Source organism: Lepisosteus platostomus, chromosome 13 (genome assembly GCF_059453375.1).
Source record: "Lepisosteus platostomus isolate fLepPlt1 chromosome 13, fLepPlt1.hap1, whole genome shotgun sequence".
Classification (NCBI taxonomy): Eukaryota; Metazoa; Chordata; class Actinopteri; order Semionotiformes; family Lepisosteidae; genus Lepisosteus; species Lepisosteus platostomus.
Window position 1 is genome coordinate 848,998 of NC_142623.1, and position 25,419 is coordinate 874,416.

The window sequence follows — 25,419 nt, forward strand, 5'->3', positions numbered from 1 at the left end:
GGTTGGAAATGGAAATTCTCTACAGTTCCTTGCCTATTGTTTGTGTGTGATGGACTCCTTTGAGGATCAAAGTGAAACCTGGCAGAAGCAGCTCATTACGCAGCAGGACACCGGTGACCTTTGACACCTGTGAGAGCTGGGTGAGGGGGGTCAGCTGCTCGGGCATGACAGAGTGCTGTTTGTTGGCACAGGCGGTGGACACACATAGTTGAGGTCCCCATGGGGAATGTCCGGAGCAGCCACGGGACCTCGCGACTGGACGCCACAGCTGGAGGAGGGGTCTCGAAGAGTTCTGTCTCCCCAGCGGCAGCTCTGTCTGAAGCCCGTACTCAGTTTATTGTATTAGTGCTGTTGAACCCAGGAAGTGTTGGTTAAAAGCAGTAAGTTTTAATTCTCCGGACCTTGTATTTTTACTGTTACTGGGAGACTAAGTATGCATAATCTACAAATCTTGTAAGGAATATGTTGAACACAATTTTTAAAGTTTTGGCCTGACCTTGCGTGCTTTTCATTTTGCAACAAGACGTAATTAAAATTTTCTCTCTGATACAACACCAAATTCAAGCTTTTGCATTCCATATTGAACTTATTTAATGTAGCAGGAGGAATGATTGAGGTTTTTGAGTTAGTTTATATTGATAAAACCCCTCCTCTGAGGGCTCGTGTAACAGATAGCCCGCATGGTCTACAATGTCTTTGAGGTATTTGGACACAGTTCTCTGCCACAGGGCCTTATGCATACTCTAACAGCACAGTATCCCTGCAGGCTCATCTAATGTGGGTTTATATCCAGTGAATCAGACACTATTTGTAATCCAGTGATCCGCACTCTCTTACATGTCAAGTAGAGATCCAGACCTGAGCCTAGAGAGTCTAGAGCATCTTGAAGTGTTAAAAGTAAGTGAAAGTGTTACACAGACTTTTAATAAGAATAAAAGTCCTGTGATATACAGACATTAAGTAAATTTTACTACTGCTACAAGCGAACGTGACTGTTTCACTTAATCCCAGCCCTCTTAACACACCAGAGGTAGGGAAATGATTAGATTTTAGCTGTTTTTGCTCTATGTTACTGTTTTTGTTTTTAAATAGGAAGTCACTTTTTCAAAAATGATTAGTGTAAAAGACTTGCTTTGGAAGTCTTGTACAAGTTTCTGCACTTTTTTCAAAGAAGGTCTTTGCTGTAACAGAGCAGCAAGTTAAATTCCAGAAAACAGCTGTCAATATTTGTCTCTGGTATTTATTGATGATTTTCACCCAACGCGTAGATATCGGATGATTTTAAAGTTCTTGCAGTTTGCTTTTCACCAAAACGAAGCATGTGTCCAATTACTGTACCTCTCACGCCGCAGCTCTGCCTGTAAGTCCTGCAGGTATAAAAAGGCACTGGGGAAAAATGCAGAACATTCGGGGCGGGTCCTCCAGTGTCCAGCTGGGAATCAGAGAGGGGCGGTGACTGACAGCGGCCGTGTCCAGTCCGCTCCCTCGGAGACCCCAGGACAGGCCCGGAGCCCGCCTCCTGTGCTAGAGAGTGCTCCTCAGGTCTGCCAGGAGCTCAGTACTGGGGTCTGTGTGCTCCCTGTGTTCTCAGGGGCTGCCTGTTGGGCTGGGTTCACCGTTTCCATTTTGTGTGAAGAGCCTGTTCTGGAGTACTGTCCTGCTCTGAAGCCAGGTGCTTGCGAATCCAGGAGTCCTCACCATGGCTGGACACTTCGGGACCCTCCAGACCCTCGTCCTGCTGCAGGCGGTCTTCCTGACCCTGGCGCAGGTGGTGAGTCTCTCCGTCTTTTCTTTTCCGTCTACCTTGTCCGGATGGGAATGCTCTGAATAATCAGAAATAAACCAAACATGGGGAGTGGTGTTGTTTCCAATAGCCCTGGAAACACCTCTCACTGACCGTCCACTGCGGTGACCATGGGGTCCTGCAGAGTGACCAGTCTGGGCATCGCTGGGGGTGCAGTGCTGCTCTTTACATTTACTGAAATCGGTTATTTGTGCCTCCAGAGTGAAAGGAGTCCTGCCAGTGGTTAATAACTTGCTCTTTGTCGGGTAACGAGTGCAGGGCTACTGGTACTGCTGGAAGTGTAAAACTGTCACGTATCACACTGTCCAGCTCTGGAAATATTCTGACTGCGGTGGCAGAGAGCACATCACATGAAAATGCATGGAGGGGAGATTCCTTGAGTGCACACAAATGAAATACCTGGAAAAGCCACAAAACCGTGAGCAGGCAGCCCAAGGAGCTGAAGAGAAAGAGACATTCAGGGATCAGGTTTAAAGTGAGCGGCCCAGGGACGCTGAGCACAAAGCTCTTATTCAGTGTCTGGAGCCGGAGAGCAGCTCTGCACACACACAGGGGAGTCTGTGTGTCGATGGCTGCTGAGTCCAGCGCTCTTCGCTCCTGACAGGGGCAGCAGCAGGCGAGAGCGTGGGCTGCAGAGACAGAGGGACGGGCAGGCAGGGGCAGACTGTCCCTGGGCTCTAGTCTCACACACAGACACACGTTTGTGCTCCAGTCTTCATGGGAGTCTTCCGTTGACTCTCAGCCTGCTGTTATTTACTATTCCGCTCAAAGCAAACTGCACACCAGGGTGACAATAGACCCACTTTCAAAAGATGGCTCCCCACGGTTCAGAAAAATGGTCATTTACGTTGTCGGGGGTATTATCTCTGTGGGAGCATGTTCTGGGGTCCAGACAAATGGACACTGTCCTTGCGGTGGGGGACGTTTACGAGGAGCACCTCTGACTCCCGCTCGGCTGTGGGCTGGGGTTGCCACAGGTCCACGCTTGATTTTTTTTTCAGGATTGAATTTAATAGGGATTTTTGACAAGGTGGTTATGACTAGTCCTGTGGACACAACGCAGCGCTCTGTGTGTAGACACCCAGACATGCGGCTGTGGACCTCGAGCGGTTTGGGTTTGCTGGTTGTGTTCGTCCTTGACGTGTGCGTATGCGGTGAGCAGAGGACAAGCGCCCGGGCTCTGCAGCAATGAGGGGCGCTCCGGGCTCAGGCCGCCCAGCTGTGAATCTGGAGCTGCCAGTGGCTCTGTGGAGCCATCACAGGCCTTGCACTGAGATTGAAATAATGAGTTATCAGCGCCCTGCTTTGGCAGGGATTTAGTCTTAATGACCGGCTAGAGTTTCTCAGTTTTAAACCAGTCTGTCCAAGGTGCTAATCAAGCAGAAAGCTATGTGCTCCAAGATCTCTGGAGTCACACTGGGTGTGGGATTAAATCTGCTTCTCTGCTGACACAGCAACTGAATTTAAACATCATATCTATCGGCTTGGTTTCTTGGCAATCCAGTGTCACACACCCCGCACAACAAGAGAATGCTTTAGAACCTGGCAGGTGCTTATTCTCAATCTCCCTGTGATTCCAGTGCAAAGTTAAAATGTTTCCCTGTGATTTTCACATCGATCAGGGAACATGTGTGATCACTGATATCGCATAAAATCACAGATACTCTTCACTTAGCTCGAACGAGAATCGGCTCTCCACTCCACACAGACTTTCCTGCTCCTGCAGAAGATATACCTTCACAACACTTACAGGAGGGGCAACGTCTAAATCTCTTCATTGGACATTAAATAAAGTGATTTAATCATTACTTAAAAATGCTTTGTTGTAAATGTTGTAGACTGTGAAAAGTAGTAGACTTGCCATAGCTAAAGTAAGACCAGGTTTCTGAATAACTTTCGCTATATTACCGTTATTCTAACCCGAGATTCTGCTCCGTGCTTTATTTCAGAGGGGTCCGCCAGGTGAACAGGGTCCACCCGGCCCCCCAGGCCCCTCAGGAACCCCCGGATCCGATGGCATTGACGTGAGTAAACACAGGCAGGCTGCCTCTCAGAGCCGGACAAAGACGGCCATTGTCCGGCCGGGCTTCCTGAGCGAAACCTCTGAGCCGCAGTACCGCGGTGCCGCCAGCAGAGGGGGCGCTGCCCTGAACTGTTGCCGCACACAAAGAGCTCAGTGAGCTTCGGGAGACGGGACGCCTTTTAACATCCTCGCATGTGCGGCGGGTTACTGATCTGGTCCCGGCACGACAGTGTGTGTAACTAGGCATCAGAATCGTATCTTTTCTTTCTTTTATAAATAATGCCTTCGTAGATGGAATAATGGCGCAATGGGTGTTTTCAGATCAGCTTTGCAATCGCGTTTTCCTGCATCAACCACAAAACTGTTTCGCAGATATGCTAATTACTGCCTACAATTCTTAACTAATTTGTTAGATAGAACTTCAAAGCCTCTCTGATGAGGTCAGAAGTCATGCTTCAATACTGCTTTTAAACAACAACAACAACAACAACAACAACAACAATAAAAAAACTTTATTTTATATAGCTCCTATAAAGGTGGCTTCTCAAAGATAAAAGAATACACAACACATGCACAATGAGAGGAGACAGTAGAGGGGGCAGTGAATACAGAGGAGCAGAGGGGTAAAGAACAGAACAGTTCAGTAAAGGCTCTTCTGAAGAAGAAGGTTTTGAGTCTGGATTTGAAGGAGTTTAGGGAAGGTGACTCCCTGGTATCCTTAGGGATAGAGTTCCAGAGCTTTAGGGTTCAGCAGGAGAAGTTTCCATACAATGTAGACGGGCTTGGGAGACAGGAGACTAGAATTAGAAGAGCGAAGGTTGCGAGGTGGGGAGTAGGGCGTTAGTAGCACAGACGGTAACTGAGGTGCCAAGCCAAGTCGACATGAAACTTGACAGGAAGCCAGTGCAAGGGCTCCAGGATAGGAGTGATGTGATCACTTGCTCTGGAACTGGTCAGGATTCTGGCTGCCGAATTTTGGACATACTGGAGTTTGTTCAATGTAGATTTAGATGCCCCAGTGAGTAGAGTGTTTTAGTAGTCAATCTGAGAGAAGACAAATGTGTTGATCAACTTTTCAGCCACAGTTAGCTATATCATTGGACGCAGTCTGGTGATATTTCTGAGGTGAAAGAATGATGTTTTGACAATATGTTGCACATGTGGGTGGAATGTCAAGTCTGAATCAAATATCACCCCCAAGTTTTTCAATTTAGACTGAAGCTCAAGTACAGAACCATCCACAGAGAAGGCTACAGCACTGGCTCTATGGAGTTGATGGTGGGGGGTGCCAGTAAGCATGACTTCAGTCTTGTCACAGTTTAGATGAAGGAAATTTGGAGTCATCCATGTTTTTATGTCAGAGATGCAATTAAAGAGAATAGAGACAGCCATATCAGTGTCTGGTCTACTGCTAGGCACTGGTCAATCGGGAAATAGGCTGTGATATTAACAACTTCAAACCAGCAGAAACAACAGTGAACTTGGAAGACCAGGTGTGTGAACAGCCCCTGTGTTTCCAGACCTGGTCCCGAGGAGCTGGTCCGGCAAACTGTTAATTAGCAAAGTCATCAAAGAGCAGAGCTGGCCTTCAGGTCAGGACTGGGGACCCCTGCTCCAGACCCCGGCTTTATGGTGGGGATGGGTGGAATTCTGGCAACAAAGCTGTGTGGCCTGAAAGAGGGGTGACAGTCAAAGAGGAGTGACCTGGAAAGGGGCGTGGCCCCGGGAGACATGTGACCTTCAGATGGGGGGCGTGGCCTCTAGGGGCGTGGCGCCGACAGAGAGAGTGACACCAGCTGTTCGTCTGGATTCTTTCTATCAGAAAAAAACATTCCCACGCTAACCTCAGGAGGTTACAGTATCATCAACCTCACAACTTTAACCACCTCCCCACAGAGGGCACGCTGCCTGCGCTGGACTTCATAAAACTGTACACGAGTCTGGAGTCTGAAAGGTGTGAACCAGCTCTGACCCAGACCACTGGGCTCCTCCCCTGTGTCAGTGACAACCCTAAACTGAGCCACCATCCAAACTTCATTTCCCTCACCCTTGATTGTCTGCGGCTGTCAAAAAACCGCATCCTTTCAGCCGCAGTTATTTGCGTGTGAAATAGTGACCCTGAAGAGAGATGGCACTAGGAAGATCTAGGGACAGACTGCTGTAAACACACACAATTAGTATTTTCATTCCTGCCTGTTGATGGTCTTTCTGCCCTCGCTGATGATAGGCACTCTCTATAGATGATGGAGGTTAAGGTACATCTGTCACAGGTGTTGAGCTCTTTTAAACTGTTGAAACACCGCCAGGCCCAGCAAGATCACGGGGTGAAAAAGCCTTGTGAGCCAGTTCTTCAGCTTGCCCTCTGTCCTTCAGTGTCTACTCACCCATACTGTGCACACAGGCGGGTCAGCTCACTCTTCTGTAGTAATCTAAAAACCGTAAGGAAGTCTCAAACTAAATCAATCTCATCTGGGGATCAATGTTCTGATTGTAAATAAGAATGGGTTAGCGTCTCGTACTGATACACACCACACCACTGGAACAGCCTGCAGGGCTCTGATGTACACTGTCCCACCAGCCCTGCAAACTCACCTTGCTGCTGATGATCCTCCCTGCAGCCACTGTTAACACCCCTCGCTGACCGGGCCCTCACTGACCGTGCTCAGGCTGACCGGACACTCACTGATCCCGCTCCTCTCCTGTCTTGCAGGGTGACAAAGGACCTCCTGGCCCGACCGGCCCCGCAGTGAGTATAGTCACAGCTCCGCCTGGACATCCAGACCACACACGGGCCGGCAGCTCTCTCTCTCTCCTGAGGAGGGCGCTACGGGCCTCTTCCTTCTCCCCAGCATTAGGATGGCAAAGTCTGTTCATTGCAAATGTCTGGGAAGTCAGGTGCTGTCCGCCCATGCGCCCCTCCAGACGTGCACATGCAGTGGGTGATCTCTTCACCTCTCCCTGATGTTCTGTGTTGCTTTCAGGGTGCCAAGGGGGAGCCGGGCGAGCCGGGCCCTGATGGACCCCCGGGGGAGCCTGGCATTGATGTGAGTCTGGGGTGCTGGGGGGAACGGGAGGGGCATCAGTCATGTAGGGTGCTGTGGATTTTGACCAGTTATCAGCTGGTGATAATCGTAGAAGAACTCAAGGTGGACTGACACTAGTTTCAGAGTTTTAGAGCCAATTAGACTTTGAAGTAACATTCTGGAGGGATTTGTGTGCTGATCTGTCTGTCATTGTTCTGTGGCGCTGGCTTGTGACCCGAGTTTCTCCAGACCCTGCGTGGTCTCTTATACCACTGGGAAGATGAGTAAGGGCAAGAGAAGGACAGAGACGGAGGGGGGGGGCAGAAGCTGAAGGTCTGGGACACTGCGGAGGAAACCGATGGAAGTTCTGCTTGGACAAGAAAGCAGTAGTCAAATCCAGCTGAGACCTTGACATGAGAAATGCGGACAGGCCGATCCAGTGACCAGGCTGTGTCTGACCACTCTCTCTGACCGCTCTCTCTGACCCGTGTTTCTGACCACTCTCTGTGTGGGACTGCTCTTTATAGGGCCTGATTGGAGCCAAAGGAGACAGAGGCCCCGCGGGAAACCCTGGACCTAAGGTACGGACACCCCAGGACTGCAGTCCCCATCTTCACCACTCTGCGCTTCGTTATTCAGATGGCCTCATTGTGTCCTCAATTAGCCAAGATGAGGGCTGGCTGGTGTGTGCGAGCCTGCAGCAGGAGCAGGCTGGACCTGTGCTCTCTGTTTATCAGATGCTATAGCAGCTGCTGGAAACCTGTGACTCATTTCTCCTTTTCTCCCACGGTGATCACAGGGACAACCAGGACCCATTGGGAAACCAGGACCCACTGTAAGTATGAGTTAATGAACAGCGAGCAGATGGACCCGCAGGGCCTAGAATAAACTCAGGTCGCCCACTAAGGGAAACAGAAATGAACCCAATGTGGGTACTGGCCCTCTACAAGGCGATGTATTACTGACCACCCGACTGTGATCCAGTTAAATGGGTACCAAGGGGTACCTATAGTTTCTTCTCATTAATTGATTTGCTGATGCTTTTATTTAAAGCAACTTACATTTGTATACCATTTATACCACTAAGTGTCTTACTGAAGCGATCTGAGTACAGTAATTTGCTCAAGGGTTCAACAGCAAGTGGGATTTGAGCCTGCAACCTTTCAGTTACAAGTGCATAGTTGCGATCACTGCTTCACAGTGCCGCCTTATTTATTTGTGTCTGAAAGCGCTGGGAAATGCCACTCTGAAAGATAAGCGGTTATGAAGAAATTAAAAAGCTCTGCTCAAAAATAAGACAGCCAAAGAGTTCACATTTCTTCCCAGAGCAGTGTGATCATGCCTGAAAACAGGTGTCTGGATTCCCTTCTTTAAATACCTCATTGTTTAAATTCACTGTGTTGTAAATGTTCAATGCGCATGTGTGTCTGAAGTGCGGTTCAGTGCAAGCCTGTCTGTAAACTGGGCTTCTCCCGGGCCTCTCCACAGGGACCCGGACTGCCCGGCCTGCCTGTGAGTACTGAGAACCTTCCCGGACACCCAGAATCACACCGGACACCCCCAAGGGCTACAGGGTCACATGGTTCCAAGACACCCCTGAATTTCTCCTAGCCTGGGTCGGGCCTGCTGGTTAATTCTGATTAATCTGGCTTGTGCCTTCCATGAGAACTCTGTGGGCTCAATGCCAGAACCCTGCAGCTGTCTATTAAAGTATTAGTTGAATAACGAACCTTCAAGGAGATGTACAGTGCTGTACCAGTGCAGCAGGGCCAGTTACTGCTGGCCAGAGACAGCAATAACACTGGGGCTTTCCTCCAGAGGAGAGGTGCAGGTGAGGAGGTGCTCTTCACACTCGGGCAGGTGTTCAGGGGGAATGGGTGTGAGTCAGGATACAGGTAAGAGTACACCTGTCTGCGTGCAGACCCTGGAGCCCCTGACATCTGTAGCTCAGGGGCGGCTACAGCTGTGGGTGCAGACTGTCATAGAGAAGAGAGTCCTCAGAATGAGCCCCTTGACACCAGTTAGACACTACTGTGCTTATTCACCTGCGATGTCCTGCTCTTCGCAATGAGGGGGACAGAGGCTGTATTCGAGGGCGGTACATCAGGGCTCGTCTCTGTCTTCTTCTTCCTCCAGGGGCCTGCTGGTCCAATCGGACTGCCCGGCGAAATCGGCCTGCAAGGAATCAAGGTGAGAGGAGAGCGCCCCCTGCCTGTGAGATGTTCTGTGCTACTTTAAATGTACAGTAGTTTATCCAGTGCTATGACAAGATAAGATTTTTATTTTATTACCACAAGTGCAATAGGCAAAGCCAGCCAGTCCGGGCCCGTGGTACAGGAGACTCCCTGACCTAGTCTGGCAGGTCCTCGAATTGCTCAGTGAATGAACACTCCTTACTCTCTTAAAGTCCAGGACGAGCAACAGGCACGATCTGTGCAAAGTGCTTGTGAACGAGTAGGACAAGGTAGCAAGTCTGCGTTCCAGCTGAAGTTCTAAACTCCTTCAAGTGATCTCACAGACCCTAATTCCCATTAACCCTAGAGCATCCATTGCTAATGTTCACTAATGTGGCCGTTTTCACATTTATCCTGTGTCATTCTTCATTAACAGTGCAACTACTGTGCACTGTGCAACAACCCTTAAACTCAAAACAGAAGATTCTTAGACCCTTATCAGCATACATTTCAGATCAGAACTGATCATTTCAGTAAGCGAGTCCTGGACTAAAGCTAATCAGGCAGAGTGCTGTGGTGCTTTTACACCACTGACCACTGGCCCGGTCAGTGACAGGTCTGGGGTTACGGCCAGTGACAGGGGCTCCTGGACAGAGAGTTGATGGCCATCTCCTGCTTTCTTACAGGGTCTGCTGGGACCAGCTGGAGCACCAGGGCTGCCTGGTCCCCCAGGAAAACCAGTAAGTTAATAAATTCACAGTCCAGTGACGGTGGGCTGAGACCCACCTCATGGTGCCCCCATGTTAAAGGTCAAAGGGTGTAGGGGCGCTGTCCCTTTGTCAAAGCTTTGAGCACCATCCTTGACTGGTACAGGCTGTGCATGGAGTATAATCTAGAAGAGCACTAATAATAATAATAATAATAATAATATAAGTTTTGCAAAGATCAAAGTGCTGTACAGTAGTGGACATATAAAAGTAAAACTCACACAGAAAATCAACCCAGGCAAGTTCTGTATGTCAATACTCACAGACTCACAGGGTGAAAGATGACACCCTTGTGTTGCTCCCAACATGGGCTTCAGATGACAACACAGGGTTAACTGTAGCACCAAGGGTCCTAACAGCACAGCTAGTAAACAGCAAACTATTGAATCAGGGCTTCCTCAGGGAGCAGCTGACACTGAAATCTTTCCTTTGCACACATAAGAGTTGAATCCAGGACATCAGCGAGCCCTGGACGTCTCAGTGAGTCACATCTATGTCATTGCTCCTCTCCTCTCCTTCTGCACAGGGACCTCCGGGAAAATTCACTGGAGAAGAGGGCAGTGCTGACTTCCAGGTGAGACACCCCTGTCTGGGCCAGCCCTCTGCTGGTTCTCTGGGCTGCAGGCTTTTCCCCCTTGGGCCTGGGGGTGTTAACAGTGCCCTGGGGAGGCTGTACTGTTACCACTTGTCAGGGGTAACACAAACCTCAACTATATTCATTTCAGGTCAACACAGCTCTTTGGCGCAATGCTCTGCTGGATAATTTAATTGCGTATCAAATAATGTAATAATCGGAAAATTCTGTAACCGACCCCTGAGCCCCAGCCGACACGTCAAGCTGCGCAGGATTCTGGAAAAAGCCAGGCTGAAGTCGCCTGAGCCGAGCCCCAGCCTGACAGCTGCAGCCGCTGAGCACGGAGACCAAGGCGAACAGCGAGCTCTCCAGGCCCTTCACCGCTCATCGGCTCTGTCTTCCTGCCCAAGGAAGAAGGGTGTCAGAACTCCCACCCCACGAAAACAAAGTGGGAGGCCGGCAGAGTTTCTCAGAATCAGTTTCGATTCATTTAATAAAGTCTTTCTCCTTTTCATAGTGTCCAACCAACTGTCCTGCAGGAGCAAAGGGCCCTCAGGGACTCCAGGGGGTGAAGGTGGGTTTGCCTTTTTGTTGCTTTTTTCTCTTTTATAATTTAGAAAACAAGAAAAGGAAAAAAAACAGTGGGCCTGTGGTCTTTTCTTCGAGAATTATGTTTCTGTTTCTGTCTGGCTTGATGAGCGCTCCACGGTCACCAGTCTGCTCTCAACACGAGTGAATGGTTTCTGACTGTCTTGCTCCTCCTCCACACAGGGGCACAAGGGGCGGCCCGGCGTCCTCGGTGAGCCAGGAAGCATGGGCAAGACGGTACGTGAGGGAATAACCCTGCCTCTGCAAGTCTGCCGCCCCCTGCTGGCCGGCAGGCAGCTGTGCGCATCACACGAACTGCCCTTACAGTACATTAGCCTGTGCAGCCCTCCCTCCCCCCACTCAACCACTCGGCTGCTACTCCAGCCGAAGAACAGTCACCTCTTGCACAGCAGGTACCTGCTACCCTGAGAGCCACGTGGGGTTCTGGGTACCCATAGTGCATGGCCACCATGACCATGGCAACAACAGAGCACTGCAGGAAGTGGAAGGCGGCTGGAGACAGAGGTGCACTGTGCAACCTGTTCACACCCAGTTTACGCCTCAGGGAGCACCTTTTGCTCATCTTTGCAAACAGAATCTTATCAGAAACAACACCAGACACTAATCCTCATCCTTGCTGTGATAACACACAGCCAGCAGAGATAGTGAAGCTCAGCAAGGAAATACAGGCCAGGGAAGGTGATTCATTGCGAAGAATTCTGGACATTGAGCTGCCTTGGCAACGCACAGCCAGCTGTACACGGTCCACGTTGGTGTCTGTCTGCTCATTACTGGACATGGCATGTTGACGTGAATGGATTATAGTTAATTAGTCCCCTCCTGTGGGTAACTGGCACTAATTAGTGTGTGATTTGTCAGCCTTGGCTATAGTGGAATAATTTCACCCCGATGAGGCAGGGCTGCAGCATGACAGGGAACAGTCAGCTACTCTGTCCAAGATAATTAGACTTAATAAGAACAGGCCAAAGCAATAGGTGTGATTCGATAGGAAGGCACTATGCATAATGGTCCTTAGGAGTTTCTAACAGCGACTGCATTCGAATTAGTCTGCACTAAATCAGAAGGATAAGGTTCCTTTGTAGAAGTCCTGTGCAGTTTCCTGAAACAACAGCCATCCTTTGGAAAGGTGAACCACGAAGCTACACTGATGGTCACGCTAAAGAGAGTTGGTCCAGCTCTCCGCTGTACCTGAAGCTCCTGAGCAGCTCTGTTGCGATGATGAAGATGTCATGAAAGCACAGTACAGGTTACAAGAGAGATGTGCCCATTCAGTCCATGAAACTTGTTTGGTTCCTATTAGGTTGTCAATCCAAGGATCACATCTGTCTATTTCCTGAAGGACAACAGACCCTCTGCTTCAGCTTGGTCCACTATCCCATGACCCTCTGTGTAAAGACCTGCCTCCTTAGTGGGGTCGTGTTGGTCTTGGTCTTCATCTGGTATAAGGGCAGTGTTGCTACACACTGATAAGACATTACACAGCCCAGACAATCTCCAAAACCCATGATCACATAACAGCATGAGAGCTCATCGGTTTCAGTGCACTGATTCAGTCACAGAGTTAAACTGAGCTTGTTTGAAAACCCAGCGTCTTAGTCCCCAGAATGAACGTTGGCGTGGATATTTCTCTGTGTTCAAGACAGGTGCTCTGCAGAGCCAGTGTACAGGTACGGTATGTGCATCAGCAGGAAGTGGACACTGCTGGTGTTGCCACTGAGCTATAGGAAACAGGTTCTGTGTCTGCAATAGAGCATCACGCAGGCATGAGACTCCCACACTAGGAACGGACAGTGGGAGGGCTGTCACTACGAGAGGGATGCTACTGGACACAGAGAAACACACTTGTGCACTGCGCCACTCCAACTGTCCTGTGGGGGAGGTCTTTCTCTGGTAGGGCCACCCGTGGTGTCAACAGGGCGCCAGCCTCCTTGCGTGTCTCCTGACTCCTGTCCCTCTGTCCCTCTGTCCCTCGCAGGGTTCCAGGGGAGAAGCTGGAATCTCGGGGGAGCAGGGAATCCCAGGCCCTCCAGTAACGTATTTATTTCTGCTCCACTTGTCTCTCCTGTATTTCTCAGTGCTGCAATGATTTCTTTTGCAATGTCTTGACGTGTAAGTCAGTCTTCTGACTCTCGCTCTCTGGATTTCGAAAGGGCCCGCGGGGGGTGAGAGGCTACCCAGGGATGGTTGGTCCCAAAGGAGAAGCGGTAAGTATCCCTGACACTCAGTGAAACACGGAGAGCACAGCTCAGCCGTCTGTAGGACCCATCCTATAGCAGAGGGTTCAGTTCCCTCACAGCAGGGTCTACACTTCCCCTATAGCAGGGTACAATCTCCTCACAGCAGGGTCTACAGTTCCCCTATAGCAGAGGGTACAGTCTCCTCACAGCAGGGTCTACAGTTCCCCTATGGCAGAGGGTACAGTCTCCTTATAGCAGGTTCTACACTTCCCCTATAGCAGAGGGTTCAGTTCCCTCACAGCAGGGTCTACACTTCCCCTATAGCAGAGGGTACAGTCTCCTCATAGCAGGGTCTACAGTTCCCCTATTGCAGAGGGTACAGTCTCCTTATAGCAGGTTCTACACTTCCCCTATAGCAGAGGGTACAGTCTCCTCATAGCAGGGTCTACAGTTCCCCTATAGCAGAGGGTACATCTCCTTATAGCAGGTTCTACACTTCCCCTATAGCAGAGGGTACAGTCTCCTTATAGCAGGTTCTACACTTCCCCTATAGCAGAGGGTACAGTCTCCTCATAGCAGGTTCTACATTTCCCCTATAGCAGAGGGTACAGTCTCCTTATAGCAGGTTCTACACTTCCCCTATAGCAGAGGGTACAGTCTCCTCATAGCAGGTTCTACACTTCCCCTATAGCAGAGGGTACAGTCTCCTCATAGCAGGTTCTATACTTCCCCTATAGCAGAGGGTACAGTCTCCTCATAGCAGGTTCTACACTTCCCCTATAGCAGAGGGTACAGTCTCCTTATAGCAGGTTCTACACTTCCCCTATAGCAGAGGGTACAGTCTCCTCTTAGGTTCTACACTTCCCCTATAGCAGCAGGTACCGTTCCCCTATAGCAGAAGAGATGTGATAAAACTTGAAGGCTTCATCTCTGTTACTTTAGTTTCTAAATGATCAAGCAAGAGGGAAATGTTCTTAGTCTCCACCAGCTGATATTCACCAAGGCAAATCTGCTATCATTGCCTCTGAAATCTAAAACTGAAGGGAAAGTTAAGATGCAAGAGTTCTCAGCACATAAAAGTAATTTCATTTATTTGATGAATTCATTAATTTCAATTAAGTTAATGCACTGATTTCAGGGCTTCAGTGGATGGTGACAGCCTTCAGGAAACAGGCATGCTATCCATGATCATGCCATATGTGGGAAACACTTTGTAAATGTCATCTGAGCCCAGCAATGCAGACTGAAGGGATGGAGAGGCAAACCCCCCAGTCACAGTCCAGCGTGCTGCTGTCCCCCCCAGTCACAGTCCAGCGTGCTGCTGTCCCCCCCAGTCACAGTCCAGTGCGCGGCGTGGCTGTGGACAGTCAGGGTCCAGTGCGTGGCTGTGGACAGTCAGGGTCCAGTGTGCCGAGTGGCTGTGCTGGGATTAGAGCTGGATGCAGACAGGTCTCACAGACACAATCTCTTGGCTTTGCCAGGGTCCTCGTGGATACAAAGGCATGCCAGGACCTGTCGGGCACCCGGGACCCCCTGTAAGTACCAGTCTCCACCTCTCCACTTCCCTGTCCTTCCATCTTCCGTCTTCCGTCTCTGAGCGTCCTGTCTGTCTTGCTCCTGCAGGGCGAGGAGGGACCCCAGGGCCCCCCTGGCAACGCCGGGGAGAAAGGAGATGTGGTGAGTCCCCCGTTTCGTCTCGGAGCCCCTCCGGGCCCAATATACAGCATTGTAGGCTTCATGGATCTGACATGGTGGGCACAAGGACTCCAGTGATCTTTAGAATACAACACTGGCTGGAGATCACACAGCAGCCACGATTCCTCTCGCTGCCCTCTAGTGGCCAGTACATACAATAGCTCATGAAACTTCCTGAAACATCCCGCAGATACAATAGCAATACATTCTTTTGGGTGGGCAGCTGCGTCAGCATGCGTAAGCTGCAAAGGAACAAGTAAAGGTTTATTCCTGCTGAAAAGAGAAGAAAGGAAACACGACGTTTCGACACCGAAGAAGACTCCACAGCCGAAACGTTGTTTCCTTCTCTTTTCAGCACAGAACAAACCTTTTCTTGTTCCTTTGCTATAAAATCTTAACTTACACCGACTGAAAAAAATAGGGACCTTTGTTTGCATACGATATTCTGATAACAAATAATACTGATTGGAGGATTCTCACTTACAGCCTGCAATTCCTAACAAAACATGCACATTACTGCAAAACATTACCAATAAACTGATAGACAGTATAGTAATACCATTGCGACTGGTCACAAGAGCTCCAATAATAAAACTCCTGAGTTTCTTGACCGGGGGGGGCAAGTATTGGGAACGTTGCTGATGTGGGGTTCAGCTGTCTGCCTCTTTAGACTGGCGAACCTGTCCTTACCCATCATGCCCTTGGGTTTCCTCCCTTTCTTACCCATCATGCCCTTGGGCTTTCTCTGTTCTAGGGGGGGCGTGGCATCCAGGGCCCACAGGGCGGCGTGGGACCTAAAGGGGAGAACGTGAGTGAACGAGTCTCTGGCGCGCTGAACTGTCTTTCTGACGATGTGCAGAAGGTTTGCATGTTCTTAGTCCCCTGTGTGGTGTTTCAGGGTCTTCCTGGCATCGACGGGAAGGACGGTACCCCTGGCATTCCTGGCATGAAGGTAAGGGCTGGGATTTATTCCCGTATCCAAACTGAGCGGAGCTCGTGCACAGGCCTTCAGGCCGCCCTTTCTGATCCCAGCTTGTGTCCAGTGTCGTCTGTGTGACGCCAGGACCGAGGGGTCGGGCATCACGTCGGAAACGCTGCGCTTAGTGAGTTAGGGTTTGTTTTACTGGGGGGCTGAGGGAGTGCTGACGTGCCCACAATAGCAATGTTACTGCTAGCGTACTGCTGTTGTCATTGAGCTTGATCCTGTTTCCATGGCTATTCAACATAACACAAGGGCCAGGGGGAAACATAACTTCGCTGATTTAACAAGCACCATCGTGCAGAGTTCAGGCTACTGGCAATCAGTCTCTTTGTATTTATAAATTATTAAACCACACGTCTTGGCAGACCATGTGTATCGACCAGTTCTAACAATGCATCAGGCATAGCTCAAATCGACCGGGCAGCTCCAGGCCAGACAGATGTTGACAGATGCTGTCCGAGAGGGGCTGGGTGTCTGTGGGTGGCTGATTCAGTCGCCGTGGTCACCGGTGGCAGCAGCTGGAGAGGAAGAGTGTGAGGAAAGGCTAGGTGCTCCTGCTGATGGTGTCTTTATCATCTGTTTTTAAGTGAGTTTTCCTGCAGATACAGCCACTGACCTCTCCACCATCCCTCTTGTTTCTATAGGGCGCTCCTGGGCAGCCGGGGATGCCTGGACCTCCAGGCCACCAGGGGACGCCAGTGAGTACCTCTAAGTCACATGTGTACCGTTGCGCTGGTATGTGACCTTCTGATTTCAGCCTCTTCTGGCTTTCTCCGTCCCGTGCTCCAGAGCTGTGTGTGCATGTGTGACTCCTGCCACCTGTGGTCTGGGAAGCGGTGTGGGTGTGGGGAGTCAGTGGGGGCCCCCACCTCACCCCGCCAGGGTCGTCCTGTCTGACTCTTGTGCTGGTCTCTCTAGGGTTTGCCTGGGAGCCCTGGTACCAAGGGTGGAGCCGGATCAAAGGTATGTGCGAGTTTCACCTGTACAGTACATGTCACAGTTCATGGCAGTATTCTCAGTTTTATACACACAGCTGCACTTGCTGCCATCTGAATGCGCCGCAGCTGGTCAGTTTGTACTGAACCCAACCTGCAAGGGCAGCTGTGGCAACGAGGACACTGCCCGCTGTGATGAAGCTGCTCTCTGGTCTCTCTCTGCAGGGCGATACCGGGCCCCGGGGGCTGCTCGGCTCGGCAGGACCCAGTGGACCCCAGGTCTGTGTGTGAAAGCACCGTCATCCTTGATTCAGCCCTCAGCCACACTGCACTGTCGCAAGAGTATAGCTAAGGCATAAGGCACAGTGACGTTTCGATAGAACAGCTCTCAGGTGTCATTACTGTTCCTGTATTACAGGGACAGACAATGGTTTGAGATGAGAAATAGCCCAACAGAGTTTAGCATCTGTGAACTGCGATCATGTTGATCACAGGATGTCCTGTGTTGAAATCATTTGCTTGTAACACTGTTATAATGAAGACATGTGTTAACACTACTGCAGCTATGGAGTCATAGTGCAGGAATGTTCTATAATAATAATATAAATGTCTTTGTAATAATGCTGATGTGCAGTAGACCTTCTGATGCATTTGCTGTCAATTTAACTTGAATGCCTCGGCCTTTTTATAATGATTCCTTTTGGGGAATATTTTTAAACATTGAGCGTGAAAGGAGATGTAGAGGTTTTACAGTTTTTATTGTCGATACAGTTTTAGAAAGTGAGAGACTCTTTGCACGTGCCGGGGGGCTGTTCTGTGTCCTGGGCTGGTAAGTGTCTTTGTGCTGATCCAATGATCCAAACCCATCTGACTGGTTCTGTTCTCCCTCTCCCCCAGGGAGAGCCAGGACCCCCAGGAGAAGCTGGGATGCCAGGAGTCCCTGGTCTGAAGGTAAGAAACACAGTTCCGAAGTATCCCGGGAATCTGGGACCGCTGCCTGCCTATCTGACTGACTGCCTGACCCTCTGCCTGCTTCTCCTACAGGGGGACAGAGGTCAGAGGGGCCCAGTTGGACCACCAGGACTCCCTGGAGTGGCTGTGAGTATTTCCACTATGAGTGGAATTCCTGCTGTGCTGTTAAACCAGACTCACTTGTACTCCCTGACAGAGCAGTACAGTAGACGAGCACTGTTACAAATATATGCAACATCTCTACAATGGGACATAATTACACTATGCTAATTACTTTGGTAGTTGCACAGACTTGATTGTGGCTGTAGTCAAATTGTTTTTTTTTTTTTTACTGAATATGAATTTCAAATTCAAGTCTCAAAAGAAACCGTGAAGCTGTCTGAGGCTCGAATGCCAGAGAGAAGCCGGGCTGACTGTGAACCTTGAGGCCCACAGAGCAAAATAAACAGAGCTGGGAACGACAGTGGGCAGTCACCGTGTGTGAGCTGGTCACCTTGCGCGTGACTGGTTAGCTCCAGCTCCTGCAGACCCCCGTGTTTCTCTCTGGGGGGAGCGCTGGCCTGGGTGCTTGTGTGATGGAGCCCCCAGCCGCAGTGTCTGTCGAGGGGAAGTCTGCTGCGAGGTCCGGAGCGCTGCCGGCGTGTCCAAGAGAGAAACCCAAGAACTTCAAGTCCAGCTCTCTCGCCGAGAGGAAGCCGGTGATGGAATTCCACAGATCCGGAAACGCCCAGCTGGGGCGGCACGTTCCGGACGTCTTCCAGCTGTGAGGGGCACCAGTGCGGAGAGGGAAGGGAGAGGTCCTGCGGCAGCTCGGTGCTGGAAAGAAGGATTTCTCCTGCCTGCAGACTCGGCGCGGCCTCTCTGATGATCGAGAGCGGAGCCTGATCCGGGACGAGGACAGGACAGGGATGGGAGTGGACACTTTGACTGGACTGCAGGAGCAGAGTCTCAGGAAGGTTGCTTGAGGGGGCAATGAGAGTACATGAACAGAGAAACACGAACCGGACTGCAGGCGCGGCCTTACACAGAGGGTGGTGGGGGTCCGGAGCAAACTCTCCAGACCATGCTGTTGATGGTTGAAAGGTCAATGAACTTTCTCTTTCTCCTCAGGGAATAAAGGGCGAGCGCGGGCCGGTGGGAGTTCCTGGACCGCAGGGAATTCCTGGAGTGAAGGGAGACAAGGTGGGTGACGTGTCCTGGAGTCAAAGGGGGAGTAAGTGGGCTGGGGAGCAGCCTGCTGTGTCCGCTGATGAGTGTTGTAGTGAAGTTAGGAACGGGGCTGGAGGGTTTGAGTGAAAAGTCCAGACAGCGGCCCTGGAGCTGGGCGTCAGCAGGACTGGAGCTCCACACCCACCCCAGACCTGGCACCGCAGGGGGGAGGCTGGCAGCCGAGTCTCCAGGGCCTGATGTCATCAGGTGCTTATTGGACCTGAGTCTTCAGTTATTAAACTATTTCTCATTTATTCAGCTGACACGTCTATCCAAAGGAACTTATATTTGCATCTGTTTATCCAGCTGGGTATTTTGCTTGAACAGGTGAGCTGCAGGGCTCCGCTCAGGGGAACACCTGGGAGCTGAATCCACACTGTTCCAGTTACAGGTCCAGACCCCTCACCTCTGCCTCATGTGAACGCCTCAATAACTCCTGCTTCACTCTCCACAGTGTAGTATGTTCCGACAGGGAATCAGCTTTTATTGGGGGTTTTCAAGATTTTCAGAGCTGGGAATAACGAAGTATACTGCCACTCCTCTCCACCAGGGGTCACTCAAACCCCACTCCTCCCTGCCAGACTGTTCAGGGCACTGAAGTGTTGCCTCTCTGGACTACAGTTATGTTTTGGTTACAGTATGGACTGGAGAACATGCGTGGAGAAATACATGTGCATTTATTTCTGAAGTGTGGCTTGTGAGTTTAGCATTAAAATTACTGACCCCTTCGGTATTATATCATTCAAAAACTGAATATAAGAGCTCAATATGGTCGGTAACACTGTCCTCCCCACTAAGCAAAATCATATAGCCGTATATTGCCACAAACCAAGAACAAAATTAGGGGAACTTCAGAAAGTGTTTCCTATTCCAGATCCAAGAGTGATATGAATATTTTCCAGTCCTCCTACTAGTTTCTTTCTTTTCCAAGTGCCCATCTGTTCTCTGGCTCGTGAGCTCACATTTGCATCTAAGACTAACAGCGAACGAGCGCGCAGTGTGACGAATGTAATAGCAAGCTGCAGCCACACGATGGCGACACTCTCCTAGCATTCAGACCTGCTGTACATCTGTTGCCTGCACAAGAACAGCCACACTCCTGAAAGCTCTCCCTTGGGATTGACACATTCTGCAGGAGTCAGACAGAATGCCTGTCTTTTTCCTTTGATAACAAGCACCTTATACTGTGCCTGCGATATAAATATCCCCGGAGCCTATTCTAGTGATATCCTATAGCTCTCCAGAGGTTTCACTAAAGTGGGAGGTTCTTATACAGATGTATTTTTAGGCTGGTTTAAACATGATCTTGCTACACTTAAGATCAGTGTCATGTAGAGGAATAACACCTTTTCAAATCAGTGACGTATCTATGGTTTGTAAATAGTGTGAATATTTCTTTTCTAACTTGCTTGTATTTCAGATGGTTTTCTTGCAGCATCCAGTGTGTCTCACTGTTACACACTGTGTAAAGTTGTTAGGATGATTATTAAATAGAAACTGATTGCTCTGTGGCGTGCAGTTGTTTTTGAGAATGAAGGAAACAGACTGGTGGAAACACTTTCGGAATCTGTTTGTTGTTTTTTTGCAGGGATTCCAAGGAAAAGTGGGTCCCAAGGGAGATCTTGTAAGTATAATGGGACTTTTTCCAGCTCCCTGCAGTGAAGCAGATTCACAGCAGTATAAAGTCATCACCAGTCACACCAGTATCCACACTGTCCTGCGATTGTGATTGTCAGACTCCACACCAGCCACACCAGTATCCACACTGTCCTGCGATTGTGATTGTCAGACTCACACCAGTCACACCAGTATCCACACTGTCCTGCGATTTTGATTGTCAGACTCACACCAGTATCCACACTGTCCTGCGATTGTGATTGTCAGACTCACACCAGTCACACCAGTATCCACACTGTCCTGCGGTTGTGATTGTCAGACTCACACCAGTCACACCAGTATCCACACTGTCCTGCGATTGTGATTGTCAGACTCAGACAACAGCAGTCTGGCTACAGAAAGAATTCTTTTAAAAACACACAGTTCCAGTCCTAGTCACTGCAGTGGACCCCAGTTTTTGCCTTCCAGTGCAGCTCTGCTCTGTGCCCGTCTGACTGTGGGCGTCTCTCTTACAGGGGGACCCTGGTGTGGAGGGTCTGGCCGGAGAGAAGGGGGAGAAGGTAAGACGATTTTTTCACAGACAACTTCTGGCCCTGTCCTCTTTCACCTCGGGGATCACTGTCGTTAACAAACCTGTCTTCTCTGCCCACAGGGGCTGTCTGGAGAGCCAGGACCTAAAGGCCAGGTGAGTACATCCCCTTTCCTTCCTCTTGGAGCAGGGAATCAGTGACCCCTGACCTTAGACAACACCACTGTCTGTCCAGCAAGGCAAGACCCCAGTTCGTCCTGCGCTGAGGGACCCACACGTGTCGAATCGCCTGAACTGCACTTGACTTGCTTTCCAGCAGACGAGACCTCTTATTGGCGAGAAGCTCCATTTGAAAAGCCCCAGTGGTCACGTTCCGGCTCCGGTCGTGCTGACCCTCTCCGGACGCTGTGCTTGAGGGACGGGGCTGAGGGCTCCTGGTCCCGGGAGCGCTCTGGGGAGTCGGGCCTGCGAATCTCCTTGGCCTCTCTCTCGCGGCGGCAGGCAGTGTGAGCTCGCAGACTCACTGTGAAAACGGGCCGGAGTGGAAGTTCGCTGACTCCTGCCTTCCTCTCTCTTCCCACAGCAAGGCGTCCGGGGAGATCCCGGGAACAACGGGCCGACGGGTGACCCCGGCAAGCCGGGTGAGCAGGGCCCCCAAGGACTGTCCGGCCCCAGGGGGCTCCACGGCGAGAGAGGGGTGCCGGGAATGCCTGGCCGACCCGGCGCGGCTGTGAGTGCCACACGACTCCGCGGGGTGCCCCATTAAAACCAGCGCCTCTTGAGCAGGAGTGTGTTTCTGTAGTGAGAATGTAGGAGCTCTGCAAAGGGAACTTCTCCCTAGCAAGTGCCTTCTGTAAAAGGAGATGGGCAGCGAGGCTTGAGAAGAGAACGTACTGCACCAGCAGCTCTGCCCTCTTCTGCACGCCTGCGCACTGGTGGTCTCCCCTGCGCTGGGCACAGACACTGACCAGCCCTGTCTCTCCTCTCCCCCCCCACCAGGGCAGAGATGCCTCTGACCAGCACATCATTGAAGTGGTGCTCAAGATGCTGCAAGGTGAGAACGACAACAAATAAATCCTTCGCTCTTTCCCGTGTTCCGGAATAGTCCTGCCCCTGCTCCGGGGGGAATGGTATGATTGAGAAGTTTCTCCGACGTGTCGGGAGAGTCCGTGCCGGCTGGCTGGAGCAGCAGTGTGTCTCTTGGTGACTCCTGGCCACTCACAGGTCTCTGCCCTGGAGCTGAGAGAGGCGGACCATCCCCAGCTCTCCCCCAGCACCACCCTGAGACCTGGGGGGTCTGGATCACGCCCCCAGGCCTCAGCTAGCATCTTAGAGTTTCTGAAAGGCCAGTGACCTGCATCATTTTTGCTCTGGAAATGTTAGAAACATCTAATTGAGCGTAGGTCTGCCAACTCCACTCCTTTGGGGCTATAATTACTTAACTGGACTGATTAATAGTGTGCCCCCCACTTGTCTGAAAGTAGTTGAGCGTATTTGAAGTTACAGGTGATGGGTGACTCAGGCCACCTGGCTGGCTGGCCCCGACTGACCCCGACTGCCTGTGTGTTCACAGAGCGGCTGGCAGCAGTGGCGGTGAGCGCGAAGAGAGCCGCTCTGGGTGGGGCAGGAGTCATGGGCCCCCCAGGACCCCCAGGACCCCCTGGAGCACCGGGGCCACAAGGACCCCACGGACACACAGGGCCCAGAGGAATCCCTGGCATCATCGGCGCCCCTGGGCAGATTGGCAACACGGGGTACAAAGGTAGGGCAAGCGCCCAAGAACTGCCCTGAGGCTCCCCCAGGGCTGCCCGCTGCGACTCCAGTTTCCCAGCAGCGCTCGGGGCCACAGGATGTAAGACAGGCCCCGCTGCACGTTCGAAAGGCAGGCCCCAGGCCTGTGTCCCACAGTGCCCCTGCCCGCCAGCGGCAGGAAGAAGTCTCGCTCAGATCCCGCGATCGGACGCTTACGAGCTGTGGCCTGCAGCAGCCTCCGCGGGTGGCTACCCCTCCCTCACCCCCTCTTTCTCTCCCCCTGACAGGCAAGAAGGGTCTGAAAGGCGAGCGAGGGGATCCCGGCCGGCCCCACCCAGGCCCGCCTGGGCCGCCAGGAATCCCAGGTGAGAGCCGAGCCGCAGCCCGCGAGCGTGAGCTTAACCAGTCCGATGGCTCTGGTTAGAACATACTTCGTGTTCGGCCCAGTGGTTCTGAGGGTCGGGGTGTTGAGACTCGCTGTCCTGAAGTAACTTTCAGAAGGCGGGGGCTCGCCGTCCCTCGGCCTGTTGTGTGGTCACTCCGGGCTGCGGTCAGTGTGACCGTGTCCGTGGGGGGACTCCTTGCTTCGGGGTTCCCTCACGCTCTCCTCTCCTCCCGTGCAGGCCCCCCCGGGATCGACGGCTTCGGCCGGGACGGGAAAGCGGGTGAGCCGGGCCCCCAGGGCACGCTGGGGGAGGGGGGACGCCCCGGCCCCCCGGGGCCGCAGGGTCTCCCGGGCTTCTGCGAGGCGGCGGCGTGCCTGGCGGCCTCCGCGTACACGTCCGCGCGGCTGTCGGAGGCCGGCGCGGTCAAGGGCCCGTCCCAGTGAGCGTGGCGCCCCCACTGCCCCTCCCGCCACAGGAAACAACTGGAGAGACCCCCCCCACGGCCTGAGGGAGCTCAGGAGACCACCTCCCAGTGACAGAGACACAGACACCCGCCCTGCCCAGCGCCCTCTGGGAGTGTATTCAACATCGGCGGAAATTAACCAATTAAATAAAAACCTAGAGAAGGAAATCTGAAGACTTCTGTCAGATTTCAGTGTTCATGACCTCACACTCCTGTCTTCCTCTCTGTCCTGACTTCTCAGCGCTGTGTGTACGATGCAAGGCCCCTTTTGAATTGTCGTCTGATTACAAAAAAAATCACCTTTCTGCTTCTTCAGGCCACTTGACAACATCACCTCTCTGTCCAGTCAGCGTTGCCACAACTCAGTGCTGTAAATCTTTGTAAATGTGTTAATTTTATATTAATATGGGGTTTTCAATGCAAAAAAAAAATAAACAAGAACCCAGTGTTAATGAACTTAATCAGCATGCTTTTTCTTAACAAAATCTCACAGGATGCTCAAATTTAACAAATTTTAAAATGAAGCTTGTGAGGAATGCCGAGTCATTGTCTAAAGCTGAATCTGCAGTGCACAGGTACATGTGTGATTGAAAGAATAAAAAGAAACAAAAAAAAAACTGATTAGCTTCATTAACAGAATTTATTTATTGTGTATGATGATGTGTTCCACTGTAAAGACTTAGGTTTTTCATTGTTTCAGCACGACCCATCAATAAAGAGGAACGTTTTGTAAAAGTCAATGTTCTGCTGTATCCTGTGCGAATTAGAGAAGAGGCTTCTGTTCCAGAAGGACTTGCTTCCACACCTCTTCCTGTCGTGGTGCTCGGAGCGCGTTGGAGGTCATTACTGACAGCTCTCAGCAGGGTTTCACAACGGGAAACCACAGCCACAGCTCCTGCTGCTCCCCAAGGGATTGTTGGCGAATTATTGCAGAGCCACATGGGCTCTGTAGAGGTTAGCGGACAGAGAGAGGGTGAGTTTGCTGGGATTGGTTAGTGTGTGCAGTGGCTTGACAATCGGCGCAGGCTCTTCTCAGACTGGCCCGAGGTTCTGTCTCTAAAGTCAAATTGCAGGAGGTTGTATTTGTTTTTTTTTCTTTTCCTGTAAGCAAATGACCCAGAACAACCGGCAGACAGATGCAGCACCTACTGAATGAAAACAGGATTTAAAAAAAACTGACTAGATGGGTACAGTATGTTGACCTGAACCGAAAGTTTGTAAGGAATCGCTTTGAACAAACAGACCTCATCAGCGTTTAGATTCAGAGAGGTGTGTTGGACTGGTTTTCTCTCAACCTGAGCTCACAGTTACTGCTGGTCTCATCAGCCACAACACATCTGACCTGCCCTGAGTTGCTTTATAGGAAACTGTCCCTGCAACAAAGGGTTTTAAATCAACTGGAAAATACTTTAACGAAAGACGTACAGATGTCTCAGAACATCAGAGGAAGAACAGAACACAAAAACTTGAATGTTCATTTCAGACTGGGAGACAAATCATGATCAAACTCAAACCAGCAACTCATCGGCCACTGAGCCTGCGAGGGGTCAGTGTAGTCTGTGTGCCAGCAGCGAAGGAGCGAGACGATTGTGCTTCTACATCTCCGTGTAGAACCAAATCATGTTGCTGTCAAGCCTCTTCACCTGTATGGAGACCACAATGAGGACCGCAACTGAGGAAGACTCCACACTGCAGGACCCACCTGAGGAAGACTCCACAATGATGGAC

At 51.0% G+C, this 25,419-nt stretch overlaps 1 protein-coding gene and 1 long non-coding RNA gene across 2 annotated transcripts; one reads left to right on the top strand and one right to left on the bottom strand.

Annotated features, from left to right (window-relative positions):
• Positions 1 to 1,222: 1,222 nt before the first annotated feature.
• On the bottom strand, positions 1,223 to 9,020 carry LOC148649576 (uncharacterized). Its single transcript, XR_015925869.1, has 2 exons — positions 8,896 to 9,020; positions 1,223 to 1,823 (listed from the first exon to the last, which is right to left on the bottom strand). It is a non-coding gene; the product is annotated as an uncharacterized LOC148649576 (long non-coding RNA).
• On the top strand, positions 1,631 to 24,431 carry col9a2 (procollagen, type IX, alpha 2). The gene is made up of 32 exons (XM_088602451.1): positions 1,631 to 1,771; positions 3,754 to 3,828; positions 6,538 to 6,573; positions 6,809 to 6,871; positions 7,378 to 7,431; positions 7,650 to 7,685; positions 8,339 to 8,362; positions 8,987 to 9,040; positions 9,711 to 9,764; positions 10,318 to 10,365; positions 10,883 to 10,939; positions 11,137 to 11,190; positions 12,950 to 13,003; positions 13,125 to 13,178; positions 14,633 to 14,686; positions 14,775 to 14,828; positions 15,601 to 15,654; positions 15,745 to 15,798; positions 16,473 to 16,526; positions 16,747 to 16,791; positions 16,989 to 17,042; positions 17,661 to 17,714; positions 17,808 to 17,861; positions 18,846 to 18,917; positions 20,533 to 20,568; positions 21,077 to 21,121; positions 21,214 to 21,246; positions 21,674 to 21,820; positions 22,090 to 22,144; positions 22,664 to 22,852; positions 23,130 to 23,207; positions 23,466 to 24,431. The coding sequence occupies exons 1-32, from the start codon at positions 1,700 to 1,702 to the stop codon at positions 23,669 to 23,671; spliced, it is 2,073 nt and encodes a 690-aa protein (XP_088458577.1). The 5' UTR covers positions 1,631 to 1,699; the 3' UTR covers positions 23,672 to 24,431.
• The last annotated feature ends 988 nt before the right edge of the window (positions 24,432 to 25,419 follow it).

Coding starts and splice junctions, on each gene's coding strand:
- col9a2 (XM_088602451.1), top strand. CDS start 1,700: ATGGCTGGACACTTCGGGACCCTCCAGACCCTCGTCCTGCTGCAGGCG. Junction 10,366..10,882: donor AGGGCAGTGCTGACTTCCAG/GTGAGACACCCC, acceptor TCCTTTTCATAG/TGTCCAACCAACTGTCCTGC. Junction 13,179..14,632: donor TTGGTCCCAAAGGAGAAGCG/GTAAGTATCCCT, acceptor TGGCTTTGCCAG/GGTCCTCGTGGATACAAAGG.